Source organism: Rattus norvegicus, chromosome 1, assembly GCF_021556685.1.
Source record: "Rattus norvegicus strain SHRSP/BbbUtx chromosome 1, alternate assembly SHRSP_T2T, whole genome shotgun sequence".
NCBI classification, from domain to species: Eukaryota; Metazoa; Chordata; class Mammalia; order Rodentia; family Muridae; genus Rattus; species Rattus norvegicus.
The window spans coordinates 249,895,958-249,917,078 of record NC_141534.1 but is presented as its reverse complement, the minus strand read 5'-3'; the positions used below and the strand labels follow the sequence as shown (position 1 = coordinate 249,917,078).

The window sequence follows — 21,121 nt, the reverse complement described above, 5'->3', positions numbered from 1 at the left end:
GGCTGGGTATAAAATTAACTCAAATAAATCAGTTGCCTTCCTCTATACAAAAGAGAAACAAGCCGAGAAAGAAATTAGGGAAACGACACCCTTCATAATAGACCCAAATAATATAAAGTACCTCGGTGTGACTTTAACCAAGCAAGTAAAAGATCTGTACAATAAGAACTTCAAAACAATGAAGAAGGAAATTGACGAAGACCTCAGAAGATGGAAAGATCTCCCATGCTCATGGATTGGCAGGATTAATATAGTAAAAATGGCCATTTTACCAAAAGCAATCTACAGATTCAATGCAATCCCCATCAAAATACCAATCCAATTCTTCAAAGAGTTAGACAGAACAATTTGCAAATTCATCTGGAATAACAAAAAACCCAGGATAGCTAAAGCTATCCTCAACAATAAAAGGACTTCAGGGGGAATCACTATCCCTGAACTCAAGCAATATTACAGAGCAATAGTGATAAAAGCTGCATGGTATTGGTACAGAGACAGACAGATAGACCACTGGAATAGAATTGAAGACCCAGAAATGAACCCACACACCTATGGTCACTTGATTTTTGACAAAGGAGCCAAAACCATCCAATGGAAAAAAGATAGCATTTTCAGCAAATGGTACTGGTTCAACTGGAGGTCAACATGTAGAAGAATGCAGATCGATCCATGCTTATCCCCCTGTACAAAGCTTAAGTCCAAGTGGATCAAGGACCTCCACATCAAACCAGACACACTCAAACTAATAGAAGAAAAACTAGGGAAGCATCTGGAACACATGGGCACTGGAAAAAATTTCCTAAACAAAACACCAATGGCTTACGCTCTAAGATCAAGAATCGACAAATGGGATCTCATAAAACTGCAAAGCTTCTGTAAGGCAAAGGACACTGTGGTTAGGACAAAACAGCAAACAACAGATTGGGAAAAGATCTTTACCAATCCTACAACAGATAGAGGCCTTATATCCAAAATATACAAAGAACTCAAGAAGTTAGACCGCAGAGAAACAAATAACCCTATTAAAAAATGGTGTTCAGAGCTAAACAAAAAATTCACAGCTGAGGAATGCCGTATGGCTGAGAAACACCTAAAGAAATGTTCAACATCTTTAGTCATAAGGGAAATGCAAATCAAAACAACCCTGAGATTTCACCTCACACCAGTGAGAATGGCTAACATCAAAAACTCAGGTGACAGCAGATGCTGGCGAGGATGTGGAGAAAGAGGAACACTCCTCCATTGTTGGTGGGATTTCAGACTGGTACAACCATTCTGGAAATCAGTCTGGAGGTTCCTCAGAAAATTGGACATTGAACTGCCTGAGGATCCAGCTATACCACTCTTGGGCTTATACTCAAAAGTTGCCCCAACATATAAAAAAGACACGTGCTCCACTATGTTCATTGTAGCCTTCTTTATAATAGCCAGAAAATGGAAAGAACCCAGATGCCCTTCAACAGAGGATTGGATACAGAAAATGTGGTACATCTACACAATGGAATATTGCTCAGCTATCAAAAACAACGACTTTATGAAATTCGTAGGCAAATGGTTGGAACTGGAAAACATCATCCTGAGTGAGCTAACCCAATCACAGAAAGATATACATGGTATGCACTCATTGATAAGTGGCTATTAGCCCAAATGCTTGAATTACCCTAGATGTCTAGAACAAATGAAACTCAAGACGGATGATCAAAATGTGAATGCTTCACTCCTTCTTTAAAAGGGGAACAAGAATACCCTTGGCAGGGAAGAGAGAGGCAAAGATTAAAACAGAGACTGAAGGAACACCCATTCAGAGCCTGCCCCACATGTGGCCCATGCATATACAGCCACCCAATTTGACAAGATGGATGAAGCAAAGAAGTGCAGACCGACAGGAGCCGGATGTAGATCGCTCCTGAGAGACACAGCCAGAATACAGAAAATACAGAGGCGAATGCCAGCAGCAAACCACTGAACTGAGAATAGGACCCCCGTTGAAGGAATCAGAGAAAGAACTGGAAGAGCTTGAAGGGGCTCGAGACCCCATATGTACAACAATGCCAAGCAACCAGAGCTTCCAGGGACTAAGCCACTACCTAAATACTATACATGGACTGACCCTGGACTCTGACCTCATAGGTAGCAATGAATATCCTAGTAAGAGCACCAGTGGAATGGGAAGCCCTGGGTCCTGCTAAGACTGAACCCCCAGTGAACTAGACTGGTGGGGGGAGGGCGGCAATGGGGGGAGGGTTGGGAGGGGTACACCCATAAGGAAGGGGAGGGGAGAGGGGGATGTTTGCCCGGATACCGGGAAAGGGAATAACACTTGAAATGTATATAAGAAATACTCAAGTTAATAAAAAAAAGTTACTTGTTTGCATATAATTTAAAAGCTAACAAGTTAGTAATTTAAAAACAATTAGGAGGCTCATCAATGGGGACAAAGTTTTTTCCCCACTCTTGGTATTCTTTAGCTGTCTGTGGTACTTTGTTTAGGAATGGAGCCCCAAGAGATTTCCCTTTTTCATGCTAGCATACCTATTGGTGCTGTACATGCTCAGATATTGTTAGGCAGCAGTATAACTGAGATATAATGGGTCGAATTTTCCTGTCACTTCTAGGAGACACAATTTCATAAGGGAAGGAGGCAACCAATATTCCTACCTATCTATGATATTGATGATCTACAATAATACCAAGCATGTCAAAATATCTCTATGGGTTCAATAGTGACAACACATATCTTATTGGTAAACAGTGGCTGTCTTGTCAGGAGCCATAATAGACAAGCTAATAACCAGCAGGTGATCATCCTGGGATGGCCAGCCTTGGATTATTATATAATCTGTGACTGGTTTGCCCTTATGAAGCAAGGCTGTAAGAGACTCATTTTAGGAAAGATGTCTGCTATTAAAATGCTTTTCCTGTTGTTATTATTAAACATATACAACAATCATTAAGTAATAGCACACCCCTTTGGAGCAGATCTCTGCGATCAATGAAAATGTACTGTCTCGTAGTGCTGCCATATAGACAAATAGATCACTTCTTAAGTCTTAATGATAATCCTATAAGAATTCCTAAATTATATCAGTGATTGTTAAGCTCTTTTATAGTGGGACTGCTATTAAGTCTTTTTCTGATAGTCAAAACTGCAGTAAGAACTCTGCCAGTCTCCCAAGTGTCAACAGTTAATTGTTCCTAGTAACCAGACTTTCTCCTACTCAGAACACATTCTAAGAGGTTGTAAAACAATTAACCAACAATCATAAAAAAGGGAACCAGTGATTTATTATAAGTGCTAGGACAGCGGATAAAATATTTACTGGGTTTATCTATACAAAGCTTCACTAATAACTTAGTTATGATTTTAAACATTCAGTGAACCGTGGAGCTGTGACAGGTGATGGATGGTTGGCAACATAATTACTGCTGATGGATATGCATGTAAATATTCTCTGTTTTAACTTCTATTTCAATTTATGATTTGAATTTTCATATTAACTTGTGATGAACTTTATAACATGTGATCATGTATTCTGTAAGATATTTAAATGCTGAAGACTGAGCTCAAGAGTCAAGGACTGAGCTGGAGGGGATTGAGTCAGGACTGAGTGAAGTAGAACTGAACTGAATTGAGCTAGGAGAACTGATCTAAAAAGATCTGGGCTGAGAAGAAATGCAGAGTGGAATAACTTAGAGACTACAGGTAACATAAGAGAGAAATGTGCAGAATGCAAAGGGAAAGAGGCAAATGAAGAAACTGGAGAGAGCAGAAGGAGCAGGCAGGTTTTTCCTTACCATGGAACAAAACAGGTCATTTCTCAATAGCAACGCAAGCTTAGTCTTATTAAAAGGAATATGTCTTTTCTCTTACAAACTTGGGTTTAAGTAATTTAGCATTAAAAGGGTAGAAGCTATTTCTTTCCCTATGCAATAAAGATTAAAGCTCATCTTTCATACAGAATGAATGAGTTCTTTCTGTACTGGGGCTTGGTATTTTGCTCCATATGCATATGCAAGTATGGATGTCTGTGTAAGTATGTAATTGTGAGATTGTATGCATGTGTATGTGTAAGAATGTAATTGTAGGCTGAGTCCTACTATTTTGAGTCTAAATGTATAAATACTACATATATGAAAGTATATACATTTATGCATGTTTGCCTATGTAAAAGTTTTTCCTTCTGCAAGTGCTAGTCACTTCTCTTGGTTCAATAGACCTTTATTGCTCCAAACTTACGCCTAGCATGACAAGCAAGAAGCCTAGGGACAAAAGGGAAAAGGCTCTGACAATTTATCCTCTACTTTATCTCCTGATGTCCTAGAATGAGGTGCTAAATGCCAGAGACTGAAGTTTCTGGCCTCAGAGGAAAACAAAAGGCAGGTCAGTTACAATAGCAGAGCATAGTGACTTAGATATAAATAAGTAAATCAGCTACAGTAACATAGTAACTTAGACTTAGCTAAGAAAACATATTATTATACAGCAACCCTAAATATCTCCTAAGAAGAGTTTTAAACCCATATCTCTTAAGAGAAAGTCTTACCCTCTGCCAACGCTCTTCCCCCTCTGCTGCCTCAAGAAGAACCAACAATAAAGAAGACTAATGCTGCAGCTGGCCCCCCAGCACTGAATAATTGGTCTTTTTTTTTAAATTTTCTTCTCCATTGTTATTAAATTGGGTATTTCATATTTACATTACAAATGTTATTCCCTTTCCTTGTTTCCAGGTAAACATACCCCTAAACCCTTCCCTTCCCTTCTATATGGGTGTTCCAATCCCCACCCTCCCCACATTGCAACCCTCCTTCCAAAAATCCCATTCACTGGGGGTTCAGACGAGGCAGGACCAAGGGCTTCCCTTTCCACTGGTGCCCTTACTAGGCTATTCATGGCTACATAGGCAGTTGGAGTCCAGGGTCAGCCCATGTGCAGTCTTTGGGTAGTGGCTTAGTCCCTGGAAGTTCTGGTTGGTTGGCATTGTTGTTCATATGGGGTCTCAAGGCCCCTCAAACTGTTTCAGTCCTTTCTCTGAATCCTTCAACAAGAGTTGAGTTCTCAGTTCAGTGGTTTGCTGCTGGCATTCATATATATTTTTGCCATATTCTGGCTGTGTCTCTCAGGAGAGATCTACATCTGGTCCCTGTAAGCTTGCACTTCTTTCATTCATCCATTGAATCGAGTTTGGTGGCTGTATATGTATGGGCCACATGTGGGGCAGGCTCTGAATGGGCATTCCTTCAGTCTCTGTTCAAAACTTTGCCTCCATATCCCCTCCCTAGGATATTCTTGTTCCCCTTTTAAAGTAGGAGTGAAGCATCCACATTTTGGTGATCCTTCTTGAGTTTCATGTGTTCTGTGCATTTAGGGTAATTTGAGCATTTGGGCTAATATCCACCTATCAATGAGTGCATACCATGTGTGTTTTTCTGTGATTGGGTTACCTCACTCAGGATGATACTTTCCAGTTCCATCATTTTGCCTATGAATTTCATAAAGTCATTGTTTTTGATAGCTAAGTAGTATATTCCATTGTGTAGATGTAACACATTTTCTGTAGCCATTCCTCTGTTGAAGGACATGTGGGCTCTTACCAGCTTCTGGCTAGTATAAATGAGGCTGCTATTAACATAGTGATGCATATGTCTTTGTTATACATTGGGGCATCTTTTGGATATATACCCAAGAGGGGTATAGATGGGTCCTCAGGTAGTTCAATATCAAATGATCGGAGGAAGCTCCAGACTGATTTCCAGAATAGTTGTACCAGCCTGCAATCCCAGCAACAATGGAGGAGTGTTCCTCTTTCTCCACATACTCACCAACATCTGCTGTCACCTGAGTTTTTGATCTTAGCCATTCTGACTGGTGTGAGGTGGAATCTCAGGGTTGTTTTGATCTGTATTTCCCTTATGACTAAAGATGTCGAACATTTCTTTAGGTGTTTCTAAGCTTTTCGGCGTTCCTCAGCTGTGAATTCTTTGTTTAGCTCTGAACCCCATTTTTAACAGGATTATTTGTCTCCCTGCAGTCTAACTTCATGAGTTCTTTGTATACTTTGGATATAAGCCCTCTCTGCAGTCTAACTTCATGAGTTCTTTGTATACTTTGGATATAAGCCCTCTATCAGTTGTAGAATTAGTAAAGATCTTTTCCCAATTTGTTGCTTGCAGTTTTGTTATAACAACAATGTCCTTTGACTTACAGAAGCTTTGAAGTTTTACAAGATCCCATTTGCCGATTCTTGATCTTAGAGCATAAGCCATTGGTGTTTTGTTCCAAAAGTTTTCTCCAGTGCCCCTGTGTTCAAGATTCTTCCCCACTTTTTCTTCTATTAGTTTGAGTGGATCTGGTTTGATGTGGAGGTCCTTGATCCACTTGGACTTAAGCTTTGTACAGAGTGATGAGCATGGAATGATGCATTCTTCTACATGCTGACCTCCAGTTGAACGACCACCATTTGCTGAACATGCTGTTTTTATCCATTGGACGATTTTGGCTCCATTGTCAAAAATCAACTGATCATGGGTGTGTGGGTTGATTTCTGGATCTGCAATTCTATTCCACTGGTCTATCTGTCTGTCTCTATACCAATACCATGCAGTTTTTATCACTATCACTCTGTAATACTGCTTGAGATAAGGGATAATGATTTACACAGAAGTCCTTTTACTGTTGAGAATAGTTTTATCTATACTGGGTTTTTTGTTATTCCAGATGAAATTGCCATTTGTTTTGTCTAACACTATGAAGACTGGGTTGAAATTTTGATGGGGATTGCATTGACTCTGTAGATCACTTTTGGTAAAATGGCTATTTTTACTATATTAATCCTGCCAATCCATGAGTATGGGAGAACTTTCCAACTTCTGAGATCTTCTTCACCTTCTTTCTTCAGAGGGTTGACATTCTTCTCATACAGATCTTTCACTTGCTTAGTTAAAGTCACACCAAGGTATTTTATATTATTTGGGACTGTTATGAAGCATGTCATTTCCCTTATTTCTTTCTCGGCTTGTTTCTCTTTTGTGTAGAGGAAGGCTACTGATTTATTTGAGTTAATTTTATACCCAGGCACTTTGCTGAAGGTTTTCATCAGGTTAAGTAGTTCTCTGGTGGAACTTTTAGGATCACTTAAGTATACTACCATATCATCTGCAAATAGTGATGTTTTGACCTCTTCCTTTCCAATCTGTATCCCCTTGATCTCCTTTTGTTGTCTTATTGCTCTGGCTAGGACGTCGAGAACTATATTGAATGAGTAGAGAGAGAGTGAGCACCCTTGTCTAGTCCCTGATTTTAGTGGAATTGCTTCAAGTTTCTCTCCATTTAGTTTAATGTTACTGATTGGTTTGCTGTATATGGCTTTTACTATGTTTAGGTATGGGCCTTGAATTCCTATTCTTTCCAGGACTTTTATCATGAAGGGGTGTTGAATTTTGTCAAATGCTTTCTCAGCATCTAATAAAATGATCATGTGGTTTTATTCTTTCAGTTTCTTTATATAGTGGGTTACTTTGATGGTGTTCCATACATTAAACCATCCCTGCATGCCTGGGATGAAGCTTACTTGATAATGGTGGATGATTGTTTTGATGTGCTCTTGGATTCAGTTGGCCAGATTTTTATTGAGTATTTTTACGTCGATATTCATAAGGGAAATTGGTCTGAAGTTCTCTTTCTTTCTTGGGTCTTTGTGTGGTTTAGGTATAAGAGTAATTGTGGCTTCATAGAAGGAGTTCGGTAGCACTCCATCTGTTTCAATTTCGTGGAATAGTTTGGATAGTATTGGTACGAGGTCTTCTATGAAGGTCTGATAGAATTCTGCAGTGAACCTGTCTGGACCTAGGCTCTTTTTGGTTGGGAGACCTTTAATGACTGCTTCTATTTCGTTAGGAGTTATGGGGTTTTTTAACTAGTTTATCTGTTCCTGATTTAACTTCGGTACCTGGTATCTGTCTAGGAAATTCTCCATCCTGCAGATTTTCAGGTTTTGTTGAATATAGGCTTTTGTAGTAGGATCTGATGATTTTTTTTAATTTCCTCTGATTCTACAGCTATATCTCCCTTTTCATTTCTGATTTTGTTAATGTGTTCACACTCTCTGTGTCCTCTCGTTAGTCTGACTAAGTGTTTATCTATCTTGTTGATTTTCTCAAAGAACCAACTTTTGGTTCTGTTGATTCTTTCTATGGTCCTTTTTGTTTCTACTTGGTTGATTTCAGCTCTGAGTTTGATTATTTCCTGCCTTCTGCTCCTCCTGGGTGTATTTGCTTCTTTTTGTTCTAGAGCTTTTAGGTGTGCTGTCAAGCTGCAGATATATGCTCTCTCCTGTTTCTTTCTGCAGGCACTCAGAGCTATGAGTTTTGCTCTTAGCACAGCTTACACTGTGTCCCATAAGTTTGGATATGTTGTACCTTCATTTTCATTAAGTTCTAAGAAGTCTTTCATTTCTTTTTTTATTTCTTCCTTGACCAGGTTATCATTGAGTAGAGCATTGTTCAACTTCCATGTATATGTGGGTGTTCTTCCCTTGTTATTGAAGACCAGCTTTAGCCCGTGGTGGTCTGATAGGACACATGGTATTATTTCTATCTTTCTGTATCTGTTGAGGCTTGTTTTTTGATCAATTACATGGTCAATTTTGGAGAACGTACCATGAGGTGGTGAGAAGAAGGTATATCCTTTTGTTTTAGGATAGAATACTCTACAAATGTCTGTTAAGTCCATTTGGTTCATGACTTCTCTTAGTCTGTCTACGTCTCTGCTTAATTTCTGTTTCCATGATCTGTCCATTGATGAGAGTGGGGTGTTGAAATCTCCTACTATTATTGTGTGAGGTGCAAGGAGTGTTTCAGCTTAGTAAGGTTTCTTTTATGTATGTAGGTGACGTTGTACTTGCAACATAGATATTTAGTATTGAGAGTTCATCTTGGTGGATTTTACCTTTGATGAATATGAAGTGTCCTTCCTTATCTTTTTTGATGACTTTTGGTTAAAAATCAATTTTATTCGATATTAGGATGGCTACTCCAGCTTGCTTCTTCAGACCATTTGCTTGGAAGGTTGTTTTCCAGCCTTTTACTCTGAGGTAGTGTCTGTCTTTTTCTCTGAGGTGTGTTTCCTGTAGGCAGCAAAATGTTGGGTCCTCATTTCGTATTCAGTTTGTTAATCTGTGTCTTTTTATTGGGGAATTGACTCGATTGATGTTGAGAGATATTAAGAAATAGTGATTGTTGCTTCCTGTTATATTTATGTTTGAATGTGAGATTATGTTTGTGTGCTTTTCTTTGTTTTTTTGCAAAAATGATTAATTTCTTGCTTTTTTCTAGGGTGTAGCTTACCTCCTTGTGTTTGGGGTTTACCATTTATTATCCTTTTTAGGGCTGGATTTGTAGAAAGATATTGTGTAAATTTGGTTTTGTCATGGAATATCTTGGTTTCTCCATCTATGTTAATTGAGAGTTTTGCTGCATACTGTAACCTTGGCTGGCATTTTTGTTCTATTATGTCTGTGTGACATCTGTCCAGGATCTTATGACTTTCATAGTCTCTGGTGAGAAGTCTGGTGTAATTCTGGTAGGTCTGCCTCTATATGTTACTTGACCTTTTTTCCTTACTGCTTTTAATATTTTTCTTTGTTTTGTGCATTTGGCGTTTTAGCTATTATGTGACGGGAGGACTTTCTTTTCTGGTCCAATCTATTTGGAGTTCTGTAGGCTTCCTGTATGTTCAAGGACATCTCTTGCTTTAGGTTAGGGAAGTTTTCTTCTATGATTTTGTTGAAGATATTTCCATGTCCTTTGATTTGGGAATCTTCAATCTCTTCTATACCTATTATCCTTAGGTTTAATCTTCTCATTGTGTCCTGGATTTCCTTTATGTTTTGGGCCAGTAGCTTTTTCTGTTTCACATTATCTTCGGCAGTTGTGTCGATGATTTCTATAAAATCTTCTGCTCCTGAGATACCCTCTTCTATCTCTTGCATTCTGTTGGTGATGTTTGTATCTGCCGCTCCTTGTCTCTTCCTTTGGTGTTCTATTTCCAGGGTTGTCTCCCTTTGTGCTTCCTTTATTGCTTCTATATACATTTTTAATTCCTTCACCTGTTTGATTGTGTTTTCCCATAATTCTTTCAGGGATTTTTGTGTTTCCTCTCTATACGCTTCTGCTTGTTTATTTGTGTTTTCCTGCATTTCTCTAAGGGAATTCTTCATGTCTTTCTTGAAGTCCTCCATCATCATGACCAAATGTGATTTTCAATCCAGATCTTGCTTTTCTGGTGTCTTTGGACATTCAGTGTTTGCTTTGGTGGGAGAATTGGTCTCCGATGATGCCATAAAGTCTTGGTTTCTGTTGCTTGGGTTCCTGAGCTTGTCTCTTGCCATCATGTTGTCTCTGGTGTTACCTTGTTCTGCTATTTCTGACAGTGGTTAGACCGTCCTATAGGCCTGTTTGTCAGGAGTGCTGTAGACCTGTTTTCCTGTTTTCTTTCAGCCAGTTATACGAACAGGGTGTTCTGCTTTCAGGCGTGTAGTCATTCCTGTCTCCTGGTCTTCAAGTGTTCCTGTGGGCATGGGTCCTGAGGCCACTTGGCAGGTCACTTGGAGCAGAAATGTTAGTCATGCCTCTCGTCTCAGGCCTGAAGCCACTCCTAGTAGGTGGGTTTCAGCTCTCAGTGAGGGCATCAAACAGAAGGGCCTGTCCCACTTTCTCTTGTGTCCCTGTGCACAGAGGGCACAGATGGTGCTATGTGTTTTCCTCTAAAGTCGGGAATGTGGGCAGAGAGTAGTCTCTTATGGCATCCCAGGTGTGTCTGCCCCTCTGAAGGTCTAGCTCCCTCCCATGTGATTTGGGTGCAGGGCGCTGTTTGACTGGGTCCCTTCAGACACGGGAGCAGTCTGGACCGCAGCCTGGACCACAGAGTTCCTGCAGCTTGAGTGCCCCCTTCTTCCTGTTCTCAGAGGCCCTATACAGCTTCCTCTTGGGCCAGGGATGTGGGCAAGGGTGGGCAGTACTGGTGGTCTCTCCTGCCCTGCAATCTCAGGAGTGCCCATCTGTCTGGGCGATGAGCTCTCTCTCTCTCTCCCACAGGGTTTGGGAGCAGGGAGCTGTGGGCCGGGATCAGCGAGGTTCAGGCCCCAGCTAGAAACCAGAAGTGTCCGGTCCCAGAGGAATTTTTGTGTCCTGAGTCCACCAGGCTGGTCACTTGGAGCAGAAAATTTGGTCTTTCCTCTTGTCTCTGGCATGAAGTCGCTCCTCAGAGCTGGGTTTCAGCTCTCAGTGAGGGCAACAACCAGAAGGGCCTGCCCCACCTTCTCTCAGGACCCTGTGCACTGGGGGGAGCATAGATAGTGTTAGACATTTTCCTCTAGAGTCTGGAATGTGGCCAGAGAGTAGTCTCTTCTGGCTTCCCAAGTGTGTCTCTGTCTAATTGTTTTTAAAGTCCCTCCAAGAGGTACTGGAAATTTATTCAACTTCTCTGAGATAGCGAGGTCCTGCTTCTTCTTATCTATATTTGCAGACAAGTGTCTTTCTCACATTCATCAAAGAAGTTTGCCTTTGCAACAAAGAAAGACCCTTATATAAAACCATAACTGATAAAAATTCAAAGAATAATTGAGCACTGGGTGTCTAGCTCCAGCAGAAACATCTACAACATAAGTCCTGCAGGTAAGGCTCAAGGAGCATTGCAAAAGCATAGGTGGAAATATTGTAAGATTCAAAAAGCCCAGGAAATAATTTTGAATACCTGTTGAGAAAGGGAAAAAGTAGTCACTTTTCTTAACCTTGCCATTCTCATCCAGAAAGTGACTAGGATCAAACTTCTCTGGGTTGGGGAATTCTTTATCATCATACAACACAGAAGTCAATGATGCTATGACAGTGGTGCCCTGGAAACAAAAAGAATAGACAGGTCAAGTTATAAAAAGATTACAAAACAATGATCATGGCATAGTAAAAGCTTATGAGCAAATCATACCCAAACAAGGGTACATATACAAGAGTATATCTAGACAGACAAATCATGTAATACACAGGAATGGGTTGGCAGTAGTCCAGTGGCAGTAATCTTGATACAGTGTCCTCCAAATAAGTAATGGTATGTTCTGTTATCAACAGAACACTGTTATGCATCACCATCCACTTCTTTCCTATGCCACTGTTATTACTGAATCATGCATGCTTGAAATGTGGTTTCAAATGTAAGGTTTTGTGTGAAAATTGGAAGTATCTACTCATAGCAGTGTTGCATAAGTAGTATCTGATGAAAGTAAAAATGTCTTGTGGAATAACATGGACAAAACCAAATTATTCAGAGTTTTCCCTGACACACAGTTTATTTGCCTTAATTTTAAAACATAGGTGAGGTCTTTTCATAGTCAAGACAACTGGGGAAAAAAACTAAAGAGATGACAGACTTAGAAACTTCGTGATTTTCTAGGAACTTCAGTCAGAGACATCAGTTTACTTGAGTATAAACATTGAAACTGCAAAACTGATCAGATGACTCACATAAATGGGATATTCATAAGATGCCAATGAGCTATACCATAGGTTTTATTAAGTACAAAAGAGCAGAACTCCTGTAATGGGGAGATCTAAATATCACCTTAAGACAAGATGTAGGCATATCCACTAACAGCATAGTTAACATGCTCCAGCCCACCTTACAACATGAGAACCCTGTAGTATCTCATTTGTCCATTTTTCTGCCAAAGCTTTAACTGGTAGCAAACTATTAAAGGACAATGACATGCAAGCCAACCCTGAAACAGAGGACATAATTATATGAACTGGAATATTTAATAGGTCAATATATGAATTATGCTAAATGTACCTATATTCTTCTTGGCATTCTGATAAAATCATAGAAGAATCTTCACAGAGACCTATAATCTGAACTTTAAATTTTATTTGAAATGTGAATAGCCAAGATAAATTTGGAAGTCCTACAGAGCCAAAAACTAAGACTTGATCTAAAAATTTACTCTCCAGCTCTTACTGGAAATAGCATAAAGTTTATCCAGGTTCCATACTTAAATTGTTTGTTATTATGGGGACAGAAAACTGCAATCAACCACTGAGTAAATTCTTAAGAATTCTAGGACAGTCTGATTTTGAATATGCTATCTGTACTTTGGTTGGCTTAATCACCTAAACTCCTTGAAGGTATATATATATATATATATATATATATATATATATATATATATATATTCTTTCTCTTTAACATTGATAATCTGAAATTGCAAGATCCAATATCTTGGACCAATGATCTAATGTCACTCACTCATTTGAGATCAAGACCATTAAGGCACAGTGTAGAAGAAGGAAGCTTACCTTGGGAATGAAATAATCTCTGAATTTCATGTCACAGGTCAGTGCATGGGGAAGGCTGGTGGGAAGGAGGTCAATGTATCGCTGTATCTCATGCAATACAGCATCAGTGTAGGGCATGTGATGCCTGTCCTGCATGCAAGGGCTCCTGTGTCTGCCAATCACATGGTCAATCTCTTCCTGGACTTTGGCTGTTTCAAGACAGTGAAAAATGACAGAAATGGAAAGAAGTGGCACACTGGTCACAACTCAGGGTTGCTTGCAGGATGCTAGATGAGCGTGCCTGGCAATGTTTTGAAAACATGATATATGCTAATGAAGTGACAGTTGCTATGATATAAATACTAACATTCAATATATTAGGTGTCACACTATATAACCCTTATGTATAAATTAGCATACTTAAATTTGATATTGATTTCAAACAATGAAAAGAACATTAATTCGAGAAAAATAGCTTTTATAGAAGAAAGCTATTAAACAACTATGTTTATACCAAAACAATATAATACATTTAAAACTCATTTTAATGGCATTGTGTGAATGTTTTTACGAAATTTCCAAAGGTATGTAAGACTGTGTAATTTGCTGAATATGGCCGCATTCTAACAATTTCTCTTGAAATTTATGTTTATATGTAATGACTATTTCATTCTTATCTATCATTGGAGAAATTTAATTCTTCATGTGGGAATTGGGGTTTCATATTTTGTAGATGTGTTAAATATAAACAAATTTCCCTGAGTCTAATTCTCATAGGGCAACTGTGTTCTATTCATTGGTTAAATCTTTGTTACTACATAAAATCTGTGCCCTACCACCACCAGAAAGCATGCAGGAGCTGAACCTAGAGCACCCCCATGCATTTTTAGCAAATTTACAAGTTGGTCTTCATATAGGGCCCTTAACAAGTGAAATGGAGGGGTGTTTTGGTATTGGTCCTTGTCACTGGAACCCCTTCTCCCTACCTGGACTGCTTGGTTGTGCCTCAGTGGAAAAGGGTATGCCTAGTCTTGCTGGGACTAGATTCCCCAGAGTGGAGTGGGACCCCAGGGGACTCCTCTTTTCTGAGGAGAAGGGGATGGACCAATTGGGGAGGCACTTACAAAAATGGGACTGGGAAGAGAAGAGGGAGGAGAGGAGAATCCGTGCCTGTTAAGAAAACAATGACTATTTTCATTGTTGATGATACCTTGGACTTAACTCTATTTCTCTTTATCAGTTTAGATTTTTTTCATTTTATTGGAATTATTTTGAAATACTCAAGTAGATGTTTCAAAGTTCAACTGAAACATGTCCAATTATATGTTTTATATTATCAACCACTTATTTCTGCTTACTTCCTTGTGCTCTTCTCACATTTTTATTATCCATCAGTTGTTCCGAAATGATCAGTGAGTTTTTAGGTGTGATGCCCAGCAGCCTCCTTTACATTTCAATCTCCCCATGAGTACTCCAAATTCCTGTAGCCCATTACTTCTTATGACTTTGTGTCAGATATCAGAAATGAAAAGAAAGACATAATGACGGAATCTGATGAAATTTTTAAAAAATCAGATCCTCCTACAAAAGCCTATATCCAACAAAACTGGAAAATCTAGAGAAATTTTACAATTTGATGGACAAATACCAGGTGCTAAAGTTAAATCAGGATCAGATAAACCATCTAAACAACCCCATCACTACTAAAGAAATAGAAGCAGTTATTAAGTCTCCCAACCAAAAAGAGCCCAGGACCAGATGGGATTAGTGCAGAATTCTGTCAGACTTTCATAGAAGACCTCATACAATACTGTTCAAAGTATTCCACAAAAAGAATTTCTTTTCTGGTCCCACCTATTTGGAGTTCTGTAGGCTTCTTTTCTGTTTATGGGTATCTCTTTTTTAGGTTAGGGAAGTTTTCATCTATCATTTTGTTGAAGATATTTACTGGGCCTTTAGGTTGGGAAACTTCACTATCTTCTATACCTATTATAATGAGGTTTGGTCTTCTCATTGTGTCCTGAATATTTTCGGTTAGGAGATTTTTACATTTTATATTTTCTTTGATGTTTGTGTCAGTGTTTTCTATGGTATCTTCTTCCCCTGATATTCTCTGTTCTGTCTCTTGTATTTGTTGATGATGCTTGCCATCTATGTCTCCTGATCTCTTCCCTATGTTTTCTATCTCTAGGTTGTCTCCCTTTGTGATTTCTTTATTGCTTCTATTTCCACTTTTAGATCATGGAATGTTTTGTTCAATTTTTTTACCTGTTTGGTTGTTTTTTTTGTAATTCCTTAAGAGATTTTTGTATTTCCTCTTTAAGGTCTTCTACTTTTTCATCTGTATTCTCATGATGTCTTTAAGGGAGTTACTTATGTACTTCTTAAAGTCCTCTATCATTATCATTAGATGTGATTTTTAAATCCAAATCTTGCTTTTCTGTTTTGTTTGGGTATCCAGAACTTTCTGGGTTAGGAGTATTGGGTTCTGGTGATGTCAAGTAGTCTTGGTTTCTGTTGCTTAAGTTCCTGTGCTAGCCTCTCACCATAAGGGTGTCTCTGGTGTTAGCTTGTCTTGATGTCTCTGACAGTGGCTTGACATTCCTGTAAACCTATGTTTCAGCACACCTGGAGTCCTGCTTTCTCCTAGTGAAATATGGGTACAGAGAGCTGTGCAGCTGGGTCAGCTCTGGGCCCAGGTAGAAACTGGAAGTGTCCTGTCCGAGACTGCTCCTAAATTTGTGTATCCTGAATCCCCCAGGCAGCTGCTCAGAGAAAAAGAGTTAGTCTAACCTCTGTTCTCAGGTGTGTCAGTGCTCCTGGAGACTGGTTTACAGCTCCCGGCACTGGCAGGGAATGGAAAGATCCTCTCCCTGACTGCTCCTAGGTTCCAGTGTCCAGAGGGCTCTAGGCGGGTTCCTCTTGGGGCCAGGAATGTGAGCAGAAGTAGTGGTCTCCCCTGAGCTCCCCTGAGGATTGTCCACATTTCTGAGTGTCCACCTCTCTCCCCCACCAGGTTTGGGTACAGAGAGCTGTGGGCCCAAGTGAGCTCCTTCATTGGTCAATTTTAGTAAGCAATCTCAACTCCTCTGAACTTAAAAGTATTAATTCAGCTTTGAAATTATCATCACCAAAGATCTCCCACCCTGCTGCAGACACATCTTATTTCAGATCTCTAACTGTGCCTGGAAGTAGATCCTGTGCTCCAGCTCTACCCACACACACCCAGAGACAGTTTGACTCCCAGGATTTCTGTCACCTCCAGGCTCACAGGTGTGTCCTCTACTCCCTAATCCCTGGTCTAGCGGGGGCCCCCCACCAAGGGCCCAGAGGAAGCAGAACCTCCCACCTTGCCAGAGATACAAATACCTTACAATTTGAATCTGTGCTGGGAAGCATATCCTGTACTCCACTTGATCCCCACCCTGCCCAAACCTAGAGAAAGCTTGATTCCCAGGATTTCTGACACCCCCAGGCACACAGGTGAGTCCTTTGCCATACCCCAATACCTAACATAACTGAGAACTCCTCCAAGGCTCAGAGGATGCAAGATCTCCTGCCCTACTAGAGACATGTACAACTGGGAGCAGATCTTGTGCTACAATCCCCTTCTGCACATTGTCAACATCCAGAGACAGCTTGACTCTCAGGACTTCTGATACAGTCAAGCACACAGATCAGTCTCTCTAGATTCCCTTCCATACCTAAAGACAATCTGACCCCAAAAAGCACAGTATAACCAGGCTCAAAGGCAAAACAGGCTTCAGTCAGAGACAGCAAGGCCACTTAATATCTGAGACAACCAAATGATGAAAGACAAGCACAAGAATATAAGAAACAGAAACCAATGTTATGTGGCAACATCAAAACCCAATTCTTCCACCACAGCAAGCCCTGGATACCATAACCCACCTGAAAAGCAAGATTCTGATCTAAAATCCCATCTCCTGAAGATGATAGAGGACCTAATGGAGGAAATAAATAGCTCCCTTAAATAAATACAAGAGAAGACAGGTAAACAGGTAGAACCCCTTAAAGAAGAAACACATAAATGCCATAAATAAATACAGGAAAACACAATCAAATAAGTGAAGGAATTGAACAAAATTGTGCAGGATCTAAAAATGGAAATAGCAACAATAAAAAAATCACAAAGGGAGACAATCCTGGAGACAGAAAACCTAGGAAAGAGGACAGAAATCACAGATACAAGCATCACCAGCAGGATACAAGAGATAGAATCTAAAGAGAATCTAAAGTGTAGAAGGTAGCAAAGAAGATATTGACACAACAGTACCAGGCAAAGGGCAAAAAAGCTCCTAGCCCAAAACATCCAAGAAATTTAGGATGAAAAGACCAAACCGAAGAATAATAGGAATAGAAGAGAGTGAAGATTCCCAACACAGAAGGTGAGTAAACAACTTCAAGAAAATCATAGAAGATATCTTCCCTAACTAAAGAAAGAGATGCCCATAAACATACAAGAAATCTACAGAAACCCAAATAGATTGGATGAGAAAAGAAGTTCCTCTGGTCACATAGTAATCAAAACACCAACTGCACAAAACAAAGAATATTAAATCTGGTAAGGATAAAAGGCCAAGTAACATATAAAGGCAGATGTCTCACAATTACACCATACTTTTCAACAAATACACTAAAAGCCAGAAGGTCTTGAACAGATGTCATACAGACCCAAAGAGAACAAAAATGCCAGCCCAGCCTACCATATCCAGCAAAACACTCAATTACCATATAAGAAGAAACCATGACAAAACCAAATTTGAACAATATCTTTCCACCAATCCAGCCCTACAAGGGATGACAGAAAAAAAATCCCAACACAGGGAGGGAAATTGCACCCAAGAAAAAACAAGAAATTAATCTTCTGTCAAAAAAAAAAACAAAAGAAGAGAACCACACAAACAATAAAACCTCCTCTAACAACAAAAATATCAGAAGCAACAATCATTGGTAGTGAATATCTCTCAATAGCAATGGGCTCAATTCCCCAATAAAAAGACGTACACTAGCATACTGGTTACATAAATAGGACCAAGCATTTTGTACATACAGGAAACAATTCTCAGTGATAAAGACAGATACTACCTTAGGGTATGAGGCTGGAAAAACTTTCCAACGTTGGAAATGTAAACAAATAAAATAATCAATTAAAAACGGAAGAAAAGAAATAATAATCATCACTTGAGTGGACTTGTGGCAAAATTGCAAAGTTTTTTTCACATGTGTGACATAGTTCAGGTTACTTTCTTACATTTTTTTATTCTCTCTCTCTCTCTCTCTCTCTCTCTCTCTCTCTCTCCCTCCCTCCCCCCTCTCTCTGACTTTGTATGTGGTGTGTGTGTGTGTAATATGTGTATGCGTGTGCATGCATTCACATGAGGACATGAATGTGGGTATGTGGATGTGCAGTTTTGCATGTGCTGCAGTGTGTGTATGGAGAAAGACCTATGACATCAAGGAGTCCATTCTCTTCTTCCACCATATACCTGGGAGCAAGGAATATAGATTTTCAGCAAGAACCTTTCCTCATTAAGGCATCTGACTGTTCTTGCTTGTAACTCTTTAAGAAAACTTATAGAGATGTTCTTAAAAGAGAAAATTATAGGGCTATCTTGTTGGGCCTAAGTGAGAGAATTAACCTAATCTGCCAGATATTTGATGTGCCAGGGTTGGGGAAAACCTAGAGGGCCTCACCCTCTCAGAAGAGAATGGGAGAGAGGAGGAACTCTGTGAGGGAAGGGCTGGGAGGGGAGCAGTGTTTGGGTTTGTTAATTGATTAACTACTTAATAAAGATAAGAAAAATGGCTGAACGGTTAAGAGCACTTGTTGCTCCTGAAAAGACCTAGATTCATTTCCCATCATTCATACATTGGATCATAACCATGTATAACCTACAGTTCTAGATCTATGATTCCCTCTTCTAACCTCTGTGGGCAATAGGCATGCACATGGTACACAGAAATAAATATAGGCAAAACATTCATATACATAGAAAATTTTTAATTTAAAAATTTATAGTTCCTCAATAATTTGTTCTTTGTTAAATAATATTTTAGGGAAGCAGATTTCTAAAATAACAGATGTGGAGACTTTTTTAGAAAGTCTGCCTAAAAGGAGACATCCTCTCATTAAATTCTAAAACTGATATTTATTTTCTGTAAAAAAAAGTTTCTATAACAAGAAAAGAATTATAAGAATAAGTAAAAATACCTTCGAGAATGGATCTGCTATTCAGTATAGCTTTTTCCTATTTAAACTAACTTGTATCTTTAAAACAATTTGTATGAACACAATCACTTGCTATGAAATCTATGCACTAAATCTGGACTTTAGAAATCTTTATTTTTTTCTCCTGCCTTGTGTCTTCACTTTTATACAGCATCCTCCTCTGCTATGGACTAAGATATCTCACTTCAGTCCTACTGGAAAATATAGCAGATTGTAGTTCTGCAAAAGATTAAATTGTGAGGCTTCTCTTAGACAAGCAAAATGAAGAACTCAGGGGCATCTTCTAATTTCTTTCTGAAACCACTTGCTTCCCACCTATGTCCTTACCTGTCACTTCTGGATACTTGAGCAGGAGCAGCAGAGAGTACCTCAGGGTTGTACTAGTTGTCTCTGTCCCAGCAGCAAAGAGATCAGATGCTGTGAAGATCAAGTTCTCACAAGTAAACTCTGTCTTTGGGTTGTGTTTTTCCTAGGAACAGTTTGACTGTGTTATCCAACAAATAATTTGTCAATGTGCATATTAGAGTGAATAAAATTACTTATACATGGAAAGTTTGACCTGACAGACCTTACAGAGTTTAGCAAACGAAGAAACTGACCTGTGTTCAGGAGATATGTACACTCCCTGCCCTATCTTCCAATCTTACACCAAGTTTCTTGTGTGGAAAATTTTTCATGAGACTCTTTAGTCAGCTGAGACATGAAGCCTACTGCATTCCCAAAAATAGATAAACAAAAGAAATGGTCCCCATTTCCTTTTTGTAAAAAACAGGTTTTACTCATAACATACATAAGGATAAAAAGCAGATGTCCTGTGATATGGGAGCTAGTCATGACGATAAAGGTCTCAATTGTAAATGTAGTAAAGAAAACTGGAAGGTCACTGACTCATCAGGTAAGTATACTGCTTGAATAAGAAAGAAAATCCATTACACAGCAAGCATAAGTGTATATGTCGGTGGATCAGAATGGAGAGCTAACAAAACGAAGACCAACAAAGACATTTATGGTGAGTTCCAACAGAATTAAATGGAAACAAGTGGCTTTTCAACAAAATGAAGCCATGAGAGAAGCATTTATTCATATAGGTGCCTTAAAATTAATCTATAATTCCATATCCATGTAAATTCAGTTGAAGTTACACAGTTAAGAAACCTTTCATCCTTAGTACTAATGATTTACTTCTCATGCTACAACGTACACCTTAGATTCCATCTGAAAGCCCTTCACCCATACACAGCTAATATTATAAGATTTGGTATCTTAAAATTCCACCTGCAGATGTTGTAGTTAGTCTGCCTATCTTGAACTGCTTTTCTAAGTTTTGATATATTGTCTACAAAGACAGTATTCATCTCTATTATATGACATGACATTTTCTGAGAATTTTGGAAATATATCCATTTTATGGACACATTGCATCCTATGACTCTTTAAGGTTATTTTTGTCTACAAAATACGGCCAATATAATCAAATTACTGAACTTTGTAATGTCTGGAATGTTTACTGAAAATTCATATACACATTAGGCACATAAAGTGCTTGTC

At 39.1% G+C, this 21,121-nt stretch overlaps 1 protein-coding gene across 2 annotated transcripts in view; it reads right to left on the bottom strand.

Annotated features, from left to right (window-relative positions):
• Nucleotides 1-21,121, bottom strand: part of Cyp2c66 (cytochrome P450, family 2, subfamily c, polypeptide 66) — a 94,794-nt gene that overhangs the window by 9,643 nt on the left and 64,030 nt on the right. For both annotated transcript variants that reach the window (XM_087609343.1, XM_087609339.1), the window contains exons 6-8: nucleotides 19,901-20,042; nucleotides 13,342-13,529; nucleotides 11,750-11,891 (exon numbers count right to left, since the gene is read on the bottom strand). In XM_087609343.1, the coding sequence (XP_087465469.1) occupies nucleotides 11,750-11,891; nucleotides 13,342-13,529; nucleotides 19,901-20,042 (472 nt within the window). The remainder of the gene's footprint in view (nucleotides 1-11,749; nucleotides 11,892-13,341; nucleotides 13,530-19,900; nucleotides 20,043-21,121) is intronic.